Consider the following 12,880-nt stretch of genomic DNA (forward strand, 5'->3'; position numbering starts at 1 on the left):
GTTTGGTAAGCATTCGATTGAGAATCTGTTCTACCACACAACGGGTGCATTGCTGATAACACTGGCTTACAGAGAAAAGGTTTTATGGATGCCACTATCCAGTGTCTATGTGGAATCGCTCAGTGATTGCGAAAATCGAGTTTCTTGTTTCGTGCTTGTGGATGTAAACGACAGACCAATCGGCTGTTCATATAACATGCAATGTTTTTGCGTACTTTTTCGAATATTTCTATCAGAGACAGAGAGAGAGAGAACTTGTGACAATTCGCCAGAAATTTACTGCTGTATGATTTCCACGGGCAGAATACGGGAACTAAACTATTATTACATAATTATTATTCTTTAATTTTATTTTGAGTTTGTACAGTTTATTTTAATTTTCGAATTATCTTTATTTGCAATAAAAAAATTATCAACTTCGCATAAACATAAAAATTTAACAAAGAATACGTTTTTTAAAGTCTTAAATAAAATTCGTGTGGAAATATGTATGTATAAAAGTATATCACAAAACTATAAAAAAATAAAATAAAAACATGCATAAGTAGATATGTATAACAGAATATGTTTGTAAGTAAGCTAACTGAATTAAAAGCAGCAATTAAATTTAAGCAAACTTTTTAAACACACAAGTTTAAACAATAAATATGAACATGAATGTGCCATTTAAAAATTTAATTATTGAAAATAAAAATACTCCAAGTTCTTTAGAAAATTAAAGTAGTCAAATTTATGTGAATATTGATGTAAATTAAGGACTTGCAGTTGCATATGTTCGTATGTGTAAAAATATTATTATTTACACGCGTATAATAACAAAATTCAACCCAAAAATTTTACAAATAAAAAAAACTAATAAATAATTAAGTCTTAATAATTAAGACTTAAGTCGTTTGTAAGTTTATTTGATGTTCATACTTTTTGTATTAATGTATGTACATAATTGTATAAGTCTTAAACGAATTTTGTAACTAATTTTTTTACAAATACACATATAGTACATTTGGACTTGCATACAAATTGACACAACTAAAAACTAGCATAGATCATAAAAGTTTTAGTAGAATTGATTTGTTTTTTTAAAATTAAAAAAACAAAATTATCTTTAACATCTAATTAATATTTTTTTTATTCGAAAATAAATTCACGCACCTACATACGTAGCTTAACTTTATGATATCTTAAAAAACTACACTTCCGCTGCTTGTTATTTTTCTAATGCCGAATTTCCACTAGGCATTGAAAAGACCAAAAATTTGAGACTTTTTAAAAATGCCAGGTGGAAATGAATTAATGATTATTTCATTAACGTAATGGCTCGAATTTTTTTGAATTCCCAACTTTGCCATTACAATTGTTGCCATTTAATACCTAGTGCCAATTCAGCATAAGAGTTTATTTTTTAATGTTACAGAAAATTTTAAGTGCCTTAATTTTTTTTTGTTCACTCGGAAATGTAGAATTCAATAACATATGTAAAAAATTTATGTTTCTCCTTTCTTTGGCTGAGATAAATCACTTTTTTGCACAGGCTTTTTATTGTTTGTTTTTTCTTATAGATCACATCACATTATTAGTGTTGTATAATGCAAAGTACACTACTAAGGTTTCACACAACAGAGCAATACAAACACAAATGCATACATAAACACAAATTGGGAAATTTTTAATATACATATAGATACCTATATTTTTAACAAATCGTTAATTAAGATTTTTTTATAAAAAGTTCGATCGCTAAATCATATACATACACATGTACATACTACATGGGTGTGCACATACATTCATGTAAAGAAAAAATTTCAAATTATTTGCCTAAACAGTGCAGTCAAATTATATACATACATACATTTTGAATTTAAATACTTCACAAAAATAAATAAAAATAATTATATAAAAATATGTAATCAGACAAATATGGATATAGAAAATGTATGATGTGAATATACACACACGCATACATATGTACATATTTGCGTACATACATATGTCGTTTATGTACATACATACAAACATTGATGGAAATAGTACATACATATATTGCAAATCCATTCAAACGTAACAGTCCTTTACGTTTATACGTTGAATTTAAATAAAATAAAAAAATGCTAATTTAAAAACAATGCTTTATGATCTTCCAACTGATTTAGTTTTACTTCGTCTACTTCTTTTTCAAAAGTTTTTGCAGCGGGTGTGGTGCGTTTTCAGCTTCTTCTTGCATTTCATGCAGTTCTTTGAAGAAGTTCTTGGTCAATTGGCGCATCTTGTTATTCATAAACTTTGGATACTCAACTGAAAGAAGAAACGAATTTTATTATAAAAAAATACTTGCATTTAAATGTTACAATTCATTTTGTATTGTTATCTTAAAAAGATTGAATAACAAAAACAGTAACTCCTTGAAAGAAGTGAGCACAGGAGTTGGAATAGAAAATATTTCAACAAGTGGTATTGAGCTACCTACTGAGTTGCGTACAGCTTGCCTGTCGCTACAGCTAACAGCACCGACTTCCGGTGTAAAAGTACTAGGATAATCCTCCAACGGAATGGAGATCTTGATTGGCTTTAAGACCGTATATTCATGCCGCTATACCTTCGTCAGTTTTTGAGCCACCTGGGAGCCACCTTTGGGTGTGGGACCGAAAGGTGTTTTCTAAAAGTGTCGCGTTCCAGGTCGATTAAGCTGTGAGATAGGAATCTTGGTTGAGATATCCTCTCCCAGTCTGCTGTAAATCACCTTTCTCTCGCTAATGTCCTCATACATAAAGTTGAGGGGGCTTTGTTGGCAGTCTATGTTCTATGAATATGTATGGGTCAGGTGGACATGGCTCCCGTTATGCAGGTACACGCCAGTCGCTGATGCCTAGACAGCGATGCCTTCACTGTATTCAGAGCGGTCCTCTCGGACAATGCTACCGCTTCATATATACACAACCGTTGGCCTGATTATCATGGGGTGCATCCGCCGCAAGATGTATGGCGTGCACCCCCATTATTTACTGGTCAGTTTTCTGCACACCATTAAAGCTCGAGTTGCTTTTGGGACAGCGTACTCTACCTGCCTTTTCCATAAAATTTTGCATTCGAAAATTACCCCTAGATATTTTATTTCATTGCACAATTCTATCTCTGTACTTCCAAGCGTAAAAAATAGGGTGCCTGCCTTGAAGGTTTTTTCTAATGGTAAAAGGGATTATGGCTGCCAGAGGCAGGGTTGATGTTAAGACCCACCGTGCCACACCATCTCTTAGTTAGGATGAGTGTTCTTAAGACAATGTCACAGAGGGTATTTTCGAATATGCCCTTCGTTATGATTACCATATACATACATATGTCAGACGCTCCCTAGCGGGCCTATAAAAGTCGTCGATATCTTTTCCTACCGGAGCCCTGAGACGTGGGTGGTCGGCAGGACTGGAACGCTTTTTTGTTCGCTTGTTATGTAGCTGTCGTCTGGCCGAAAAAAATTGTTTCTCTTGGCTTCGCTAGTCTCTTTCTTATAGGTGGTTAGGGGTGACGAATAGCCGTCAGAGTTCCCAGTACATTGTACCCGGTTGAAGAGTTTCTGCTGTGCCCTGAGACTGCAAATAGCGCGGACGTGGACACAAGAGTGAGAATTATATATAGCCGAGGATCACTATATCCCATTACAAATGTTAAGAGTTTTACCCTATTTTAGTGCGTACCCTGAAATTTGATTATCAAATCTCCGAAATTTTTTCTCTTCACACCTGCGGGCTTCATATCGGGAGCGATTGGTTGATTTTCACACTTTGGCAGTCCCTCTCTTGGCATCACTTTTATATAACCCGGATGAATCACATCGGAAACAGTAATTTTCAAAACGCGTTTATCTAAAGTATTTAATTTAAAATTAAATCCACAGAGCGCCTCCTTTAAGGATATATTATGCGTGTAGACCAAGTTATGGTGCTGACTGCGCACGAATAATGGATGCGGCTTATCGGCAGTAATGAAAATTATATCGGCCGGAATCTGCGTTGGACTGCGATCACCTTCCTCTCTAAAACAAAATCGTGTACCTTGGGTGGTACCGAACGGTATTTTTAGTGTGAGAGTTTTCTTTCTAAAAAAATATATGTACCATTAAATTTTAATAAAAATACTTATTATGCAATTACATACTTTTTCTCTGTGCCCGTTTCTTTGGAATCGATAAATTCCTGGCGCCAGACGTGCATCAATTTTGTGCAGCCCGTAAATACTTCTTCTAGTTCCAAATAAATTATTTTCTCTACTGGCGGATCCTTCTTGCGCACACCAATGCCATGTTCCAATGATGAATAGAGGACTGGTGGATTTGTTACGATATCGATGATATTTGCATACGGTGAGTAGCTGCCAAACACGTCGTGATAGACCTTCATATGATCGCCATGATATTGATAGGGTGGGAAGTAGCCGTTGGGCAGTTGGATACCTTGAAAGAGTCCTGCCTCCCCAAATCGGTCGTAGATGGCGCGATACAAATCATTGCCTTAATTAAGTTCACATTGCATTAAAATTTTTTCCATAGACCTTTTAGAAACCAACGCCTTACCCAAAACATCGTACGCCATATTTACGTATTCCCATTGGCGATTCAACGACAGCGTTTGCATGTGTGTTGGCCCAAGATTGGGCACAAAATCGCGTTCATATTTCGGATCACGATGTGGACACAACTGAATGGCTAATTTACGATATGCCAATGTTATAGTCTCTTTGGGTGAATCACGTGGAACGTTCAGTATGGCATAATAATCCAGTTCCGTGCGATTCATGTTATACGCGTAAATAACAATTAAATAAGTGGAGGTAAATTTTCAATTTGATTTAAGCTCAAAAAATTTGAAGTTGTGTTAGGAGTGCTCAAAGAAATCATTTATCTGCAATAAGTAGAATGAAGATTTTTTCATAATCCCTCCCATTTTAGCTTGGGCTATGTGGTCAAAGCTGTGGGTTATGAGAGTAAACGTAAACAGAGTTAGATTGCAGATAGGACAGTCTTTAGCCAACTAAAGCCCGAGCGCGAATGTAAAACCAATTTTTTGCGAATAAATGCGTTCTGAATATTGTTCCTAGTAGTTTAAAATACATATTAGCGAAAATACCCCTGACATAGCGAGAATACTCCTGATACGCTTAAGACAGTCCACTCCATTTTGTGGTCTGTACTGGGTCGGGAGCAGCATCAGATCCTTCTGTGAAGGTATGGCCTCGATACCTGTAGCTGCAAGACTACGCAAAGCCTTAACAAGTGGGACAACAGAAACAAGACAATCCCAGTTTCTGGAGGCCCCTACCGTCAAACAGAGAACGGAGTTCCGAGAGCCCCATGTGAGTGGAAACTGGCCCTACCCTGGTCATGATGGTATCCGCGAAGTTTTGCTGGAGCGGGGCGAGGAACTTATACTGCCAAGCCTAGTAAACCTCATCCCTAGTTAGTTAGTTTTCCACAGGGGCGGCGAAACGCCCTATGCCCGGGTGGGTAGCTCTGCTGGTGGCAAGAGTATAGAGTTAGCAGATTTCGTTAGAAAATCTTATTGTTTCGTGTAAAATACCTCCCTAATCTGTAATTAGAAAATGGGATTAGGGCGCTGTTACGCATACGATCAAATGATCCCTGGTCACCAATTGTTGTTGCTTTCACTGCACAACGAAAAAATTGAGTGCGAGCCAGAGAACTGAACCGCATGACCAATCGATTCAAATTTGACCAGCCGGCTGAGATCGAATCACTTGTCGTCTGACACCAATTTCGGGATACATATTTAAAATTTCTTATTGCCTTAAATTAAGTCAACCTTTGTTATGTAAACGGGTGGCAACGCTCCTACATACAGTTTAGAAATAAAGTACTTTAAAAGCCGTTTTGATCGATACCCATATGGTAGTAATTCCTTTGACCAATAGTGTACATCAAATTTAACTTTGTAAACAGGTGGTAACCATGTTCAAAATATTTTCAAACTAAAACTTTTTTAGACCTTTTTGGTCAGACATCCGTTTTGTGATATACATTTGAATTACATAATTCCATTAACTCAAGTTGAATTAGTTTTTAAATCTTAGAAGTATGAGGGAAATATAATTTCTTCGAAGCATTTTTGATTGATATCCATATTAAAGTAATTTATTTAAACTATTGCATATATTTAATTTAACTTTGTAAACAGGTGGCAACCCTCCTACATGTAATTAAGAAATGCAACCATTTCGACAACAACAACAACATACCCACATTGTTATAATTGATTTAACTTATAAATAATTTGAAATCATTTTTTTTCAGGTGGCAACTCTTTTTGAAAAAACAAAACGGTATTGCACATCTACAGGCCAAGTAGGTGTGATAAGACAAAAAGTTTTCGCGTATTATGCATTGATAGATTACTGAAGGAGAAACAAATCCACATTAAGTGCAATCAACTTAAATATGTACATACATATACTACGATTAGGGTATAAATGCGTCCCCGGAACGGCGCCATCTGTTACTCAAACGCCGAAATACAAGCACATACTTTTTGTCTCCTTCTCTCACTTCCAGCGCATGCATGTGTTTGTGCAAAATAATGACGAAGTGATTTTGTATGGAAAATCATTTATGGTGCATTTACATGGTATGAATCTGGTCATAAGCCGTATGCATTTTTCTATAAAAGAAGCACCAACTCCATGAAGAAATGAATGAAATGATATATTCTTCTTTAAATGTCGTATTCACTTTCGCGTGAAACATCTCAACAAACGGCTGCAGACGCAGAAAGAACTTTGATTTTCTTTGGGAAATAGCAAGCTCATAAAAATTATTTTATAACAGTATTTATAAATTGGTCTTATATATTACACAATTGTTGCGATCCCTAACTCGCAAGAAGTAGCAGAATTTACAGGAATTTACCAGAAAGCGTTCCCGTACTCGGTCCGCTGGCTTATTTTGCTTTTTGACAGTTCTACAGGTTTTAACCCAGAAAAGTAGGGGAACGCAACTAATAATTTAAAATGCTTAAAAATTCCAATGATATTTTACTCAATGTATCAGAAACAAATTAACAAATTTTAACTAAAGAAAATAAATAAATAAAAATAAACTTCCAATTTACTTAAAAACGTCAACCGGGGAATTGTAATTTTTTATTTTTCCTTACACGCGCTCATTTTTATTTTTACTCTCTCGAAAACTTTGACTTTTGAAAGTTTGACATCAAATTTGCTTCTACCTGTTTTTATTGTACCATGGTTCGCAAAGGCAAAGAATTCCATTTGTATTCTTAGTCCCCTTTCAGACACGTCAAGTCTTGCTTTCAAGTCTGCTCGTTCATTGGCGAAGGAGGTGGGAAGAGAGGGGAAGAGTACAGATACCTCCGTACCGTCAATTCGTTTCAAGTTTTCTTGTTCTCTTTTAATCTCTTCGTTGCTTCCCGTTTAAAGAACCAAGTAGTTGAATTCAATAAAACTTGATGCGTGTGGAATCAAAGAGAAAACACAAAAGAGAATGCGATAAAAAATGCTTTCAAGACTTGACGTGTTTGAAAGGGGACTTATGTACGCTCACACACATCTGTCAAAACTTGTCGTTCACTTGCGAATGCTTCATGATCGTTAACTGTGAGCTTGAAAAAAAGGCATATTATGGATTTTAAACTAGTTTTTTTTCCTATAGTTCTGAAAGTTATTTTAATTCTCTATCTTTTGATGCAACAACTATTGCAAATAGTTAAGTGGTTTATTCCTTCCAAAGGATTGCAATATAAGACGTATTGCATGATACTAAAATTGCGACTGTTATTTCTAAAATAACTGAAAGTGTGAACGCTTCACAACACATTTTATGTAAATATTTACGAATAGTGTGTAGAAGAATGCATAAAAACAAAAGACGAAAAATAAGTCCAATAAAATCTTTCCTCAAATTGGTAACACTTATTAGCAAAATGGCAGCACTATATTTCCCTACTTGTTATCACTTTTTGTAATTTAATTAGCGAAGCAAATCGACAAGTGAAAATTTTATAATTTCGCCAATTTACAAGCTATTGCAGGCAACAAAAGCGAGAAAATATTTTAATTGATCTTTATATTTTGTGGTAAAGTTATCACTCATACATTCCAATGCATTTAGGTGCAGACATATCTAGTGCTCTTCAGCAGATCGAGGCCGTGAAGAAGGGCATCGATGAATCTGAGGATGCAAAGCTGCAAATGCAGACGGCAGAGAGCCTCAAGACTATTTTGGATATTTTACAAGATCCCGTATTTCGCACCATAGTACATGTGCAGGATTCGCTATCTGAATTGAACGCTCAATTGGCGCAACACCCATCAATGCTTCCCAACGACTTCGATATCGATGTGGCTGGCAACTTGGTGTTGAGCATCAACGGTGGCGATGTTATGTATGATTTCTCATCAGCACCGCTTTCTCCACATTCTGGACCAAGCAGCCCAGGAAGTGGACAATTGACACCGGCGGGGTTAGCGTGCGCAATCGAATCGGATGATCAAGGTCGTCCGCAGTCGCAAAACTCTAAAATTGCAGGCGATCTCTTTGCTGCCGATTATGCGCAAATACAAGCAATAGAGTTAGTTAATGACGGCACCGGACTAGGTTTTGGCATCATTGGAGCGCGGACTTCTGGTGTGACGGTAAAGACAATTTTGCCTGGTGGCGTCGCCGATCGTGACGGACGTTTGCGTTCAGGCGATCACATTTTGCAAATTGGCGATGTAAATTTGCATGATATGGTATCAGAACAAGTGGCAGCAGTGCTGCGGCAATCGGGTACGCACGTGCGTCTCGTAGTGGCGCGTCCAATGGAGCAGTCTTCGCCAGGACAATTTTCACTTGAACCTGGAAGTGCAATTGTACCAACGCGAGTACTTGTCGACCCAGTTGAATTGGAACGTTACTTAATCTCTACTGGTTATCCGGAGATATTTGGTGAAAGCTCTACAGCTTCCACGCCACAAACTACCACAGAAGATGATCGTTTTATCTACCGGTCGGACGACATTTCAAAGCGTCCACCAATGGCCGTTCCTACTATAGATTTTGAGGAATTATTGGCATTACCCGAAACGGAAAAACTGCAAGTAGAGTTGACCAAGGATGCTAATGGACTTGGTATCACCATAGCTGGATATGTATGCGAAAAGGAGGAACTTTCAGGCATCTTTGTTAAAAGCGTATCGCCAGGTTCGGCAGCGGACATGAGCGGCCGTATACGCGTTAACGATCGGATTATAGAGGTGGACGGTCAATCGTTGCAAGGATTCTCAAATCATCAGGCGGTTGAATTACTTAAGAAATCGGGTCAAGTAGTTAATCTGCGACTGGAGCGTTACTTACGTGGTCCCAAGTACGAACAATTGCAGCAGGCCATTGCTGCCAATGACAAGATACCGAGTATGCCGTCGACACCATCGAGAGTCAATTTGCCTTCGCCAATAGCACCTGTTACTTCGCAACGCTCCGCAGCAATCGCCAAATCGTTGGCTTCAGCCCACGCCATGGAGGATCTCCGCGATGCGCCTTTGGATGGCATAACCAATTTGCCACCAGATATGGCGCCAGATACATTTATGGGCGTCACTTCGGCGTCCTCGTCTGTGCAAACCACCACTTTGAGTAGTTTTGGTTCAGGCAAAAAAATGATAGCAGTGCGCGACTCCATTGATGGTACTCCTAAAATTATTCCAACCGACGTATCTATCGGTTCGATTGTCAAATCGGAGAGTGAGTTAGCTGCCGCCGAGGTAAGTTGAGCCATTATCATGTTTTTTGTACCTTAATTAACATTCTCTTGCCCAGGAACCACTGCACGCTAAGAATACAGGTTTGATTTCACGTCACAAATACTACACCGATCCAATACTAGCGCCAGATGTCGAGCAAGAGATTATACGCAAGTGGAAAAAAATTGTTGGTACCGATGTTGATGTTATAGTCGCTCAAATTAAGAAGTTTGCTGTTGGTGGTTTGGGCATATCGCTTGAAGGCACTGTCGACGTTGAGGGTGGACGGGAAGTACGCCCTCATCATTATATTCGTTCAATTTTGGCTGATGGTCCCGTTGGCGTAAATGGTGTACTTCGATCTGGCGACGAGCTTTTGGAAGTGAATGGCGAACGTTTGCTGGGCATGAATCATTTGGAAGTAGTGGCTATTCTGAAAGAGTTGCCCCAAGATGTGCGCATGGTTTGTGGACGCGGAAAGACTGCTCTAATGCCGTTCTCAGATGACACACTAAAAAAATTAAGTAGCAATTTTGAGAATTTACTACCGGCTTCAGATCGATTGGTGAAAGCCAAATCCGATGGCAGCTTGGCCACTGCAGGTTCGGTCAACGACGACTCGTTCAACAAGTTGAAGTCACGCTCGTTGGAGCCACTCACCGGATTGGCAATGTGGTCGTCCGAGCCGCAGATTATCGAACTGGTCAAGGGCGATCGCGGTTTGGGCTTCTCCATACTGGACTATCAAGATCCATTAGATCCAAACGATACGCTAATTGTTATACGCTCGTTGGTACCTGGCGGGGTGGCACAATTAGACGGTCGCCTTATACCTGGTGATCGTTTGCTTTTTGTCAATTCAATCAATTTAGAAAATGCATCTTTGGATCAAGCAGTTCAAGCTCTAAAGGGTGCGCCAAAAGGTGTAGTTCGCATTGGTGTGGCCAAGCCTTTGCCAATGACGGATACCTCTTTAAAAAGTGCCAACGGCAATAGCAATGAATCAAAATGTGAAGACGCTTCCATGGATACGAGCGTAACGGGTGGTAGTGAAAACGTTTCCATGCAGCTAAGCAATGCATCCACAACGATTGTTGAGCCCGATTTGATATCCGATCGGAGGAAGTAGGTAAAAAATATATAAGTGAAATAAGAAATGAAAAGAAACAGCAGTCGCCGAAGAGCAATCAAAATTAATTTCTTATGTGCACCTAATGTATTCATTGGATATAGCTAGAGTTATTCACTTAGAATATATGTACTTCGATATTATATTGTATTACTCTAGCAAAAGAGGTACATGATGCATTGACAACGTATTGCGATTAATAGCAGTCGAGCAAATTTAACGCAAGGATTGATTGAGGAACGGCGCTAGTTTGATGTTCATACTTATCCTAAATTGGCGGTTATTCAAGTGTACTTAAATTACATGTATTTATCTTTTATACATTTTACTTGGCAATATTTATAGTTAAAAAAATCATTTTTTACATAATCTGTTTTTATTCATTTAATTGTATTTGCTATACATTTTTATTAAACTTATAATTTTTATTAAGTTATTCAATATATTACTAAATAAATAATCCAATGTTTTATTCTTACAAGATTAATAATGGCCCAAAAATTATACATAAATCAAAACAAAGCCACGCTTCTAATGTATCAAGAGTAGTTTAAATTTAAAAAAAAGCTCGAATTAACTTCAGACCTGGGCGTATCCTACAGTTTGCGCTAACTCTGAGCAGCAGAGATGCCAAAAATGGCCTCAGTTATTTGCTTCAAAGGCCGTCACTAAAATTTTCTAATAGTTATACACACCTATTTTCTCTCGCTTAGGCCAACTCGTCCAATAAAATAACTTTTAACTAATCTAGGAAACTTAGCGTACAAATCTCAAAACTTTACTAGGATACAAACCTTAGTATCTTCAACCATCTACACTCAAGTCGAAAAATGGAAAGCTGCAAAATATAAGTACGCATTATACTTTAAAACTCGGACACAATAGGTAAATTTTATAGATTTGCACATATGTACCTCGTTTTAATGCTATTGCATGCGATTCAGTCTTCGTTCGATTTTTAAATGAGTTCTCCTTGTCAGTATACGTTCTCGTACATATGATACTAAGTAGCTAAATAGACCAACAATAAAACATGTAATTTCGAATTTAATAAAATTACGCTGGTCAATCAAGGCCACCCGATCGCAACTACGCGTCACCGTCTCCCCACTCTTGCAGCGTAGCACCTCTTTATAGTGCGTGTGAATGCAGACACCAAGACTTTTGCTTATAATATCGAATTCGGTACAGGGATGACACTCCAAGATTACAGTATATTCCTCTCGTTGCCAGCAAGTGGAATTGTTTTCAATGACGAACTGTTGTGCACGCGAGCGCCGAGTAGTTTCACTGTCCGGAAAACGGGATTCCACCATTAGCACTACAACGGTCGCAGACACTAGCAGGCTGAGTCCAAGCAGCATGTGACGTCGTTGGCAGGTGTCTAACATTTTTAATTTGAAGAATTTCTTCCCTGTAATGAGCACAAACAAATGTGCAGTGTCAAACTCAGCTGATACCAAGTGCAGACCAATCTGTGTAAAAAGTCCTTCCAAGCATGAGTACGTTGCGATCCCGTACGAGTCCGAACTTGAAGTTTCTACCTGTTAGCTAAAATAAAATAGAACGTTACTCAAATCGAAATTTGATTTTTAGATCGTGGCATGGTTGTATAGTAACTTCGGGAAAATTTTAGTAGACGGACGGCAAATTCTAGAAAAAGGGGGGATGAGGGGGGGTAGAATAGGACCCCCTGATTTCAAAACTACCCCCCTTTTTTCTAGCAACCCTATAGTTCTTATATAATTTATTGTTAAAGTTTTCATATAAACGATGATTAAGATAGATACAACTTAATGCCACCAGACTGGAATTTTGAATAATAAAAGAGGATTTTTAATTCGGAATTTTTACTTAGTAGAATTATTATTTCTGTGTTGCCGAAGAAGGGGGGCTGAACACCTTTTGCAGAGAACACCTTTCTGCGTAGGCGGCCTTCGGCCGCACTTAGGGATTATAACCCTCAGGCAATAGAATTCTCCTTTCTGTTTTGCGAAGAAAAGGAGC

General features: G+C 38.0%; 4 protein-coding genes and 1 long non-coding RNA gene across 5 annotated transcripts in view; 2 read left to right on the top strand and 3 right to left on the bottom strand.

Annotated features, from left to right (window-relative positions):
* The window catches only part of LOC108365981 (ecdysone-induced protein 74EF), a 46,348-nt gene extending 40,020 nt beyond the window's left edge, over positions 1 to 6,328 (top strand). The window contains exon 6 of the mRNA XM_017620226.1: positions 6,299 to 6,328. The gene's annotated coding sequence lies outside the window, so the exon portion shown is untranslated. The remainder of the gene's footprint in view (positions 1 to 6,298) is intronic.
* LOC108365982 (dnaJ homolog subfamily B member 13) lies at positions 1,904 to 4,808 on the bottom strand. Its single transcript, XM_017620227.1, has 4 exons — positions 4,565 to 4,808; positions 4,150 to 4,501; positions 3,690 to 4,090; positions 1,904 to 2,295 (listed from the first exon to the last, which is right to left on the bottom strand). The coding sequence occupies exons 1-4, from the start codon at positions 4,785 to 4,787 to the stop codon at positions 2,165 to 2,167; spliced, it is 1,107 nt and encodes a 368-aa protein (XP_017475716.1). The 5' UTR covers positions 4,788 to 4,808; the 3' UTR covers positions 1,904 to 2,164.
* Positions 6,329 to 7,929: 1,601 nt separating the features above from the next.
* Positions 7,930 to 11,266, top strand: Patj (patj crumbs cell polarity complex component). The gene is made up of 2 exons (XM_017620228.1): positions 7,930 to 9,765; positions 9,821 to 11,266. The coding sequence occupies exons 1-2, from the start codon at positions 8,122 to 8,124 to the stop codon at positions 10,871 to 10,873; spliced, it is 2,697 nt and encodes an 898-aa protein (XP_017475717.1). The 5' UTR covers positions 7,930 to 8,121; the 3' UTR covers positions 10,874 to 11,266.
* Positions 11,267 to 11,346: 80 nt separating this feature from the next.
* Positions 11,347 to 12,283, bottom strand: JTBR (jumping translocation breakpoint protein JTBR). The gene is made up of 2 exons (XM_017620230.1): positions 11,788 to 12,283; positions 11,347 to 11,711 (listed from the first exon to the last, which is right to left on the bottom strand). The coding sequence occupies exon 1, from the start codon at positions 12,262 to 12,264 to the stop codon at positions 11,800 to 11,802; it is 465 nt and encodes a 154-aa protein (XP_017475719.1). The 5' UTR covers positions 12,265 to 12,283; the 3' UTR covers positions 11,347 to 11,711; positions 11,788 to 11,799.
* LOC108365986 (uncharacterized) overlaps positions 12,284 to 12,880 on the bottom strand; it is a 19,930-nt gene continuing 19,333 nt past the window's right edge. The window contains exon 3 of the long non-coding RNA XR_001848036.1: positions 12,284 to 12,424. This is a non-coding gene — a long non-coding RNA (uncharacterized LOC108365986). The remainder of the gene's footprint in view (positions 12,425 to 12,880) is intronic.

Source organism: Rhagoletis zephyria, unplaced genomic scaffold (assembly GCF_001687245.7).
Source record: "Rhagoletis zephyria isolate East Lansing unplaced genomic scaffold, Rhagoletis_zephyria_1.1 Rzeph_scaffold_02092, whole genome shotgun sequence".
NCBI classification, from domain to species: domain Eukaryota; kingdom Metazoa; phylum Arthropoda; class Insecta; order Diptera; family Tephritidae; genus Rhagoletis; species Rhagoletis zephyria.